This window comes from Lytechinus variegatus, chromosome 14, assembly GCF_018143015.1.
Source record: "Lytechinus variegatus isolate NC3 chromosome 14, Lvar_3.0, whole genome shotgun sequence".
NCBI classification, from domain to species: Eukaryota; Metazoa; Echinodermata; class Echinoidea; order Temnopleuroida; family Toxopneustidae; genus Lytechinus; species Lytechinus variegatus.
The window spans coordinates 25,625,446-25,635,832 of NC_054753.1; the positions used below are offsets into that span (position 1 = coordinate 25,625,446).

The window sequence follows — 10,387 nt, forward strand, 5'->3', positions numbered from 1 at the left end:
TAAAAACAAATCTGAAAATCTATTGTAAGCTTCATCAGTATGGGAACAATCAATCACCTCAGCCCACTTGACACTACATAATGATTTCTTAAAAGACTCGATAGCCACATCATTAATAATCCGGCTGTGGCATAAAGGTTCAACTTGAGTACAATGTTTTTGTTTGGAGATTTGGAACACTGGAAAATGATCAGAGATATCACTATATATTAAGCCAGAGGAAATGTTTATATCAAAATGGTTCGTAAAAATATTATCAATCAATGATAAAGATGTAGGTGTAATTCTTGTAGGCTTGTCAATAAGAGGAATCATATAATTAGCATGCATAACACTCAAGAAATTATTAACTGAATTATTAGAAGTTTTCATAATATTCACATTAAAATCACCCATGATATAATTTATTTTGTTCTCACAATTCATTTTATCCAAACATTTATCAATTTCTTCAGTAAATTCCTTAATGTTAGATTGAGGTTTCCTATATATAATTCCAACTAAAATGTTTTTTTGTTTCTGACATAAGATTTCAATGAATAGAGACTCATAGTTGGCAGTAGAATAAAATAGATCAGTTCGTATTTTGAAATTATACATGTTAGATATCAAAAGACCAACTCCACCTCCTCGACCTTGAATTCGATCAGAATGTATGAATGTATACCCATCTACGGAAAATAACATAGGGGTATTATTATGTAACCAGGTTTCAGAAAAACCATAAATTGAAAATTGAAAAGGAATATGAGACATGAAATCAGATATTGCATCAAAATTCTTGTTTAAACTTCGTGAATTAAAATGAAGAATACTAAATGTATCAGTTTGATTTTCATATATTGAAGAAAATTCATCAACAAAATAATATTTACAATCTAACTGGAAATCTTGAATAAGTGAACTTATTGGTATATTATCATTTTCGACATTATCGTCAAAATATGTTTCATCACTGGCATAAGTTATAGAATTCAATGATTGAAAATCAAAAGCATCAACTTGTTTATCATTGAATATTGCACAAAATCTGTCAGCTTCAATTTTGAGGAATTTTATTTTACCATTTTGTAGATTATGCCATGGGTAATGCGCTTGCCAATTTTTGTGGCAATTGTGCGCTTGACAGTTGAGATTCAGCCCCCCCCAGTCTAAGGCGTTGAAATAGCTTTTTAGAGCTAAACTGTAATGCGGGAAATTGTGCTCGGTCTGACTCCACATTAGCCTATCCGATATGCTTCGCCCTCACCGTCAGTAGTTTGCCCACTAGCCTGATGCATAGGCTAACTTCTCATTGGTTTGTGATTCATATAGGTGTTCAGAAAGTTGTAAAAATGTGAGCCATTTTGAGATAAATGTAATTTAATTGCAATATAATTTAACGTAATGTAATTTAATGTAATATTATGCAACGTAATGTGATATAATTCATTATGCTCTTAATAATCCTTATACTTGTATCGCTTTAAGATATGAATGTTAAGCGCTTAGAAACTATTGTAATAAGCACTATGTAAATGCACATTATTATTATTGTTATTATAAATAATAGAAATGGCATTTGTGGCAGCTATTTTGTAATACACATGTATGCTTTTATCTTGATGTTTTTCTTAGCAGATATGCCTAATATGTCACTACATATAAACAATCTGGACCAAACTGATGAAGGAAGAATTGATGATCCTTTTTCTTGGAGAAATGTTAGAGATGTGATAAAAGGTAAGTGATTCTATTCTGTGATGTGTCTACAGATGAGCTAGTGCAGGATGCTGTACCACTTTTGATGGCATGGGGGAAGCCAGGATAAGTTAAGCCTGAAGGCAAGTTGAGCCACAACCCGAGGCCAATAATAAATGATTCAGGCATTCAGGATGTCATGTATTGATGACCCATTGCATTACCCCTAATCCCACCATATTGTTTCAACATTGAAACAAAAAGTAATTTTTCAGAGGGAAAAATACAAATTTCAGTAAAAAGGGTTTTTTAAGAGGTGTGAAATAGATCAACACTTTTACCCACACACATATTTAAATATAATGAGGACATTAAAACAATGTTAGTCCAGGTATGGATCCCTATTCTTGTTTGTATTTATGTTTTATTAAGAATCAAATCAAATTACAATATATAAAGTTATTCAATGAGATTGAAAAAATCACAAATAATCACATTTACAAGGTAAAAATCTTGTCATTACATTTTACATGATGGATTCATAAGAAATGTGTTTATGTGAAAATATCACATTAAGTTTTGACTGGGGTAGGTTGAGCCAGCCATCATGGGTTAAGTCGAGCCATAGTAATTCCTATGGTAGCCTAATGTATATATATATATATATAAAAGAACTTTAAAAAGTCATTGATATGCAGGCAGAAGGGGCTGAATTTAGAAGACATATGAAAACGTCTCTACACAATTTGTAGACACATAAATATGTCTGCAGAGCCTCTTCCATGCTACTGATGCGACTCAGGACACGACGACGCGCGGTCTGACACGTCACAGAAAAAAAAGGCTCAGACTGATCCATTAGGATATGAGGGGTATAAAAGTACGCAGTCCGGAGAGAAAATTACTGCATGCCTCAAATACGTTCGCTGCACGCAAATGCATGTTATTTTACATTGTAAATAATGTACAGTGTATGTAGATAGTATCAATGCTCTGAATCAACATATCTTTTATTTATTATGACTGGAGAAGTGTGTTTATTATACACACCCAGTCATAGTCATACGCCAGTTTATAAGACAACTCGCTATCTACCAAAGACAAAGTGGAATGTTCCTAGTAATAACACACAACATCTTCGTGTAGAATTTGACACAGGGAGCGATTAGGCATGCCTTCAAATTTTTCAATAAAACTTAATTTTTATTTGGAATTATTCAAAATAATAACCTGTGTGATTCGTAAGGTACATGTATACTACTATTAAGATGGTAAAATGTTTAATTTAGTTCCTCTGAATAAAACAATGCAATTCACCAATAAAATTTGACAAAGCTCCCCAAAGCTCGGGCTGCAGCATAAGGTTCGATCACCGAGCTGCAACTGTTACACATACTCGCATATTAAATGCACGGGTTGTCCTTGGCAACCACCGGTACGGAGTTTACTCTGACCGGGCAAAATGTCAACATTTTGAAATAAACAAAGAGATTGCATTAAAAAAACTAATCAAAATGGATGTTATATCATTGTAATCACAGTGATTTTTCAGATGATGATTCACTTTCCTACTTAGCTTGATTTGGCGCGAAGTTATCAGAGCAAAAGATGTGTGAAGTCCTTGATTTGTAGCCCTCTCTCACACAAAATTGGGAAACTTGAAAAATGTAAGTCTAAAATGACGGTATCTTATATTCTAGATATTTGATATGATAATAAAGCTGAAATTCTAAATTTTATAGATCTGCTTCACTTTTTGATATCGACCCATATATAAAAAAAACTATGAGTCGAAGTGTGAAAACAATGGGTTTTTGCAAGTTTTTTAGCAAAATCTGAGTGGAAATCAGAGGGATGGCTTAAGTGTACATCACGTTTTCATATGCAGTCATTTTACTTTTAGAGAATGAAAGGACGTTTGATCATAAATTGTAATGCTGGCTCTTGTCCCATCCCTTTTGTACATAGTTTTTGTTGCTCAACTTACCCCAGAAGATGGCTCAACAATTATCCCATGGGTGGGGCAAGTTGAGCCATTAGACATCTCTTTTTTCAAAGGTGACAATGACTTTCAGTGTGGGGGTGGAATGTTATATATATAGGTAAACAATGTTTCCCAAGAATTAAATTTTAAAGCAAGTTACTTATTTCTACAAGATTGTTTAATAGTCATATCAGTTCTAATTTGCAAAAAGAAAAAAATGTGTCATCTTACCTGCTTTCCCCTATAGATGTGTGGAAGGGAGCTTGGGGAAGGGGCATGGAGCCAGTGTTTCCACAGATGAAAAACAAATTTCAAGAAACTGAATCTGAAATTTCCTAAAATTCTCGGACAATCTCTGTAATTTTCAAATTTTATTTTAATCAAAATTCGGACAATGACAAAGTGAGCCTAAAATTGGTCCAAATTACCAAAATCAAGGAAATTGTACCTTTTGTTGACTCCACTTTTGAAAATAGCAAGAAAATGGGAGTGTGGAGTGCGAACAGGAGATTTTTAGCTACGCATGAGACAAAATAATTCTTTAAAAATAACATGAATATTTAAAATTTCTATGTTTGATTGTAGTTCAGTTGTAATTTTCTGATTTCCTGGAATTGTTAATTTCTCGAAAATAACTTGAAAATATCCCGATTTCCAGGAATTCAGGAAATTTCTTTCAAAGTGGAAACAAGTGCTGCATAGACCGCTCTAAACTCGGCTCATATATGTACTGTATGTGCGAAAGACGATATCTGATTAGATTCTAGGATAACGAGGTTAAAGGTGAAAGACGTTATTAAGGAGTTGATACGTGCGGAGGCATTAATTTCAACTGTGTGCAATTGAAAAATCTATCTAATAGCTTCTTTGGGGGTATTTCATGTCTCTAGTGACTTCATGATTCTTGGCCTTCCTGATGAAAGATCAGACCCTTGGTTATTTGCAAATGTGGCTCACATACTACGGAACATACATTCTGTAAGGGAGTCTTCCACAGTTACGAGACACTTCTCACTCAAAGACGGAAACTGACTTTTACGACGCTAGATGCTTTTGCAACTTGCAGAGAATTTTAGCCCCGCCATAAAATTCCAGTGAGCCTAACACTAATTTTTAACAAAATCGGATGTAAAATAATAAAGTTATGACGTTTTAAGGAAACATGTATTTTTCTGTAGTGAGAGGGGAGCGGAAGGCTTAGCAATTAGTATCACTATTAGTACAGAGGCACACTCTCCATTCACCACTATATGAACAACACAACGAGCAAGTGGAAAGTAAAGTACATTGAAATGTCTTCAGCTCTTAATTAGATTAAAAATTTGTTGGCAGCTTATAATCATGAAGTATTAATAAATCTCTCTGTCGAAATCACCTTTGAAGGTTGGGCGAGACCTAAGCGAGAATCATGTTTTCCAAACTAAACTAAATCAAAACTAAAACATCTGATTTCGCTTCGGCCAACGAACGGCCTGTAAATCCCACATGTTAAAATTGCATATGTCTTACTCAGAGATGGAGAATACAAACATTTACTGTAAGCATCCTGCATCAATGGCCCAACCAATAATATCATACTACCGTTCTTTAATGCCCAATGTGCGACTTTTAGGGCTCAAAATAAGCGGAGACTGAGACCCCTAGAGAATGAAGGTCTGGCATTTTCCGCATGTTATGAATTCTTGAATTATATAAGTGCCAAACTTTGTTGCTAACCCTTTGTATTGCTGTTTTATTCCTCAGTGAACAATGTGATACAGTTCAATCAAGTTGGTCCTTATTGCCAATTCTGTAAAAAAATATTTATATTGTATAATTCAAACATTAAAAAAATAGTGAGTGAGTGACATCATTGACTCTCTCATTTGCATATCACTGAGTAATGCATATAACTGTTTTGTGAAAAATAAGTGAAACTTTGAAACGTCATAACTTATTTTACATCCTATTTTGATGAAATTGTCAGCATTATGATTGTTTGCTGTTTCCTAATTTTATTCATATCAACATTTTGTTGGGGTGAACTTGATTCTTATAGTATTTAAGACATTTTCAAGCAGGTTAATTTTTACTCTTAAAGATCCATACTTAGAAAAATATGTGAACTATTTCTTCTTAGTACTTCTCTTTGAAATGTCCCAATTTTATTAATTTCTCCACTGTATAATGGGCAAAATGTATATATTGCTGCACAATTTAAATACTATTTTGTTATTTACTCTTTGTATTTTTTCCAGTAATAGTAATTGGGAAGGCTAGTATAACTAGACATCAATCTGGATCTCAACCCCAATCTGGATATATATATCAACCTCAATCTGGCTCTATATCTCAACCTCAATCTGGATCTATAACTCAACCTCAGTCTGGCTCTATATCTCAACCTCAATCTGGATCTATAACTCAACCTCAATCTGGCTCTATATCTCAACCTCAATCTGGATCTATAACTCAACCTCAATCTGGCTCTATATCTCAACCTCAATCTGGATCTATAACTCAACCTCAATCTGGCTCTATATCTCAACCTCAATCTGGATCTATAACTCAACCTCAATCTGGCTCTATATCTCAACCTCAATCACGATCTAGATCTGAATCTGGATCTCAATCTGAATCTGGATTGCAAACTCAATCTGAAGCTAATAAGTAAGTTCAGTCAATAAGACTGCACTTTATTTACTTAGAAACTGGTCTACATTTTATACTTGACACCCTAGTGAAGATTGAATGAAAGGAAAGATTGAATTGATAAACAAAAAGAAAAATTGAGTCAATCTGTAATAAATAACGTGTGCTCCTAGAACAGGTTTTTGACTGGCTGCACGTGCACCACTTGTGGTGTATCAGGCCTTTGTGTTGAGTTTGTGAGCCCTATTTTTTCTTTGATATAAATTATAGCAGCTTAAGGGGCTTGTTATAAAAGGCTGTGTAAGTTTTGGGTAAATTTCTATGGGCGGCCAGAGGCCAAATTTAAACGACTGACTATAAAGTGGAGTGTAAGTTTCGGGTAAATTCTTTAATCTAGCCAGCCAGCAAATATTTCCTATGGTGTCTTTCAAAGCTAAAACAAAACTAACGTGAGGCAAAACCATCGTTGGAGAAGGGAAACCCCTGTTACGAACCATGGAAAACCTAAATTACCCAGGCCAGTTATTTAAGTATCTAAACATCTTGACCTCGATAGGTCCGAAAAAACTAAACCGCAATTACATAGACGGTGCACCGATTCAAGCAAACTCGCTCCCCATCACATGCAGTCATTTTATTTCTCTATTATAGTTTCCATATTTCGGGGCCGATTTTCTTTGTTCAAAACTGAAATAAAAATAATATAGGATTTCAAAATACAATAGGCCTTTGAAAACTTGATTAGATATCAAATAAAATAATGTAATTGTGAAAGGCCAACTACAGGCAGAGCTGCTCTTACGTAATATCACAGCTGTTGTTTATGATCTAACCCTCGGACTTGCCTGTGGAGGAGAAATGTTACATAAGAGGGATTCACAGTTGATTGTGCTTGGGAATGAAATATCTTGGTTCCTTTAATGAGGATTTTGTTATCGGGGTATACAACAGCAACAAAGCCCTGAGCGAGTGTGGTCGCCTCTCCAACGAGGGTTTGACATAATGCCAAGAACATACACAAATGATAGAGATCCATAAAAGCAAAGACACTTGCATGATTAGAAAGACAAAATGCTCCTGATTAATTTGATATCATATTCTACATGTACTTACAATTTTGATGACATCGTCTCTTGAAATAAAGAATTCTAGACCCTAGGAACTTTGGAAGGTCCATTTTTTGCAGAAACTTAATTTACTAAACTTGCTGATTTTTCGTTTACTAGGTTTGTCCAGGAAAATAGATCTTCCAAAGTTTCAACAAGAGTCTAGAATTCTTTATTTCGAGATATCAAAATTGTGTGGAATATGGTATCAAATGAATTAATGGCATTTTGTCTTTCATATAAAGCAAGTATCTTAGCTTTTATGTATCATGTAGCTCTATTACTAATGAAGTTTCTTGTTAGCTTCGTTCTTTGAAATACACCACATGAAATATTGTCCCACTTGCTAGCTTCAGGAATTTACCCCAAACTTACACTTTACTTACCTAGCCGTTTAATTTTGGCCCTTATGGCCTGCCCTAGAAATTTACCATAAAGTTATTTTTAAAATATTTTTATGAAAGTTACCCAAAACTTAACCACAACTTATACAGCCTTTTATAACAAGCCCCCTAAACTGCTATTATTTACCAGTATATAACAAAAATACAAAATAATAAATCAATAATGAAGCATTCGTCATGAGTGATACATGTGTATTGGTTTGACTTTTGATAATTTTATAAGTCAATGTTTGTAAAATATACTTCAGATTTGGCAATAGCTTTAGCAAAAAATTTAACTACTTGAAGAGGAGAGTAAGTTTGGGTTGAATCTTCAAGTTAAAATTTCATTTCATAATTTTATATTTCTTTTTTATTATTTTATTTTAAAACTTATTTGTTTGAAGGGGGTGGTATAAAGAAAAGAGGAGACTAAAAGAGAAATATATAGTTTTCTTTGCATAAATGTACTACTGCGAAGGTCACGTTATGTTCGATCATGTAATTACTGACTTTATGTTTCAATTATTATATGCAGTGATGGTATTGATGAAGCAGATGGATTGTTGAAAAAGAGTTATGGACATACACATGGTCAGACGAAATCTAAATGAATGACATCACACTGGCTGAGAGATGAACTGGTTGGAAACTCTGCTATTAGAATTGATGCGAATGCAAATATTTCCATGGGGGACACAGTCAAGAAAGAAACAGTCGGTCTTACAACAATATATGTTTGATTTCTATGAATATGCAACACGTATGTAGATACTTGACAGCTGATTGGGTGAATATGTATCACATGACCCCTGTGCAATAGTTGACTATTGCTCATTAGAGCAAGGGAGCAGGCAGTGCAATAGATAGCAAACTCAGTGTGCATACCATGATCTCGGCTGTGCATACCTGCATGCACATACCCGCATCACTGTGCTGTATATACCATGCACATGTAAAGCAAAAGTTAGCAAAATAAGAGGCTAAAGAAAGGGCCAAGCAGATCTATGTAGATATAGTCCTATTCCTCCTCTAATTCAAGTTTGGTTATTCTGTCTACGTTGGACTCTGCCTACAAATCAAGTGTTGTATAAAACAAATATCCAATATTTTGTCATTCGTGAAACCATTCGAATATAACATACAGTGCAAGTTGAAGCAGTCTATCCAATTTGCACGCTCTGAATGATTGCACTCATGAACATTGAATATTTGTATAGTACAAATGGAATAATACCGCTCCTTATCCAGATGATTCAAAGTGAATGTGTTATAATTACCCCGGCTTTAGTAGTGTCCACATTTTACATGCATGTATGTATCCTTTTTTTTTGCTTTGCCTTCTGCCAAAACATATATCTGCCAAAATATGCCTTCACCTTGTATCAATCATTGCCTCTCTAAAACTAAAGGATTGCATTTCTTCTGAAATTTAATATCTTGTTACAGATGTACTGCTCTTGTAAAAGTACTTTTTATAGATGAAGAGACAATCAATGCTACATGTGCAATGGTTGTATTAATTTATCCATATTCTTTGAATTTTGTATTCAACAGCTTGCTTTGATATTTGAATAAAATAATTCATGACTTTTTAGAGTTAAAAAACTACATTGTTGTAAGTGATGGAATGTAATTCTATTGCAAAGTTTGTACTTACATGTAGTCAGCATATTCTGCAGATTATGAATTTCTATAATTCTTTGTTATTTATTGCATATATATGAATATATATATATATATATGTGTGTGTGTGTGTGTGTTTGTGTGGTTTGATTAAAGATATACCTGTAGTATTTGTCATAGTTAATAAATATTGATTACCCTTCTTGTAAACTAAACAGAGATTTATGAAAGGTGAAATATATATGTATATTATTTAATACATTTTTTAACATCTAAGTCTTGTCTGATGATTATTTTCTGCATGTTCGGGCTGGTGTCTTGATTTGCTACAGCTCCTGTGAGTAGTAAACCATCAGTTATTGTTTCTTAAAGGGATACTCCAGGCTGAAAGTAATAGGATTTGAACAGATATAGAAAAATCGGTCAGATAAAACACTGAAAATTTGATCAAATTCGGACAAGGATTAACAAGCTTGTAACATTTTGAATATCACTATTATTTTGGTGAAACGGTTCTTTGTATGTCTTCATGAATATTCAATAAGCAAGCTGATGATTGCACATCCCCACTTGTTCTGTTATATTTTATTACATGATATTATATTTTCCTCCAAGAGCTAAAAGTATAGGATCAGAAATTTATTTGTGCATTAGGTGTTCATTACAGTAACCTCTTTTATTTTTATTATAAGGGAGACATAATACATGTGTATGAAAGAATGAAGTAATTAAGATTTAATTAATAACACAAGAAAATGGAAAGTAGGGGTGTTACACCACTAGCCTTCCTAATGAAGATTCATAACTTTTTTTTCAAAAAAATATTGCTAAACCAAGATTCAAAGACTTCATTATTTGTTATCATATCTTGATGAAATTTTCATCATTTTGCTCAGTGAACTCTACTCTATTTTTTGGTAAAGATATAAATATTTCTAGCCTGGAGTACCCCTTTAAATTGTTTGTGAATGGAGCAC

At 33.6% G+C, this 10,387-nt stretch overlaps 1 protein-coding gene across 1 annotated transcript; it reads left to right on the forward strand.

Annotated features, from left to right (window-relative positions):
- The first annotated feature begins 1,623 nt into the window (after positions 1-1,623).
- On the forward strand, positions 1,624-8,901 carry LOC121428085 (probable G-protein coupled receptor 152). Its single transcript, XM_041624663.1, has 3 exons — positions 1,624-1,722; positions 5,902-6,313; positions 8,323-8,901. Exons 1-3 carry the CDS (start codon positions 1,632-1,634, stop codon positions 8,396-8,398), a joined length of 579 nt encoding a protein of 192 aa, XP_041480597.1. The 5' UTR covers positions 1,624-1,631; the 3' UTR covers positions 8,399-8,901.
- Positions 8,902-10,387: the final 1,486 nt, after the last annotated feature.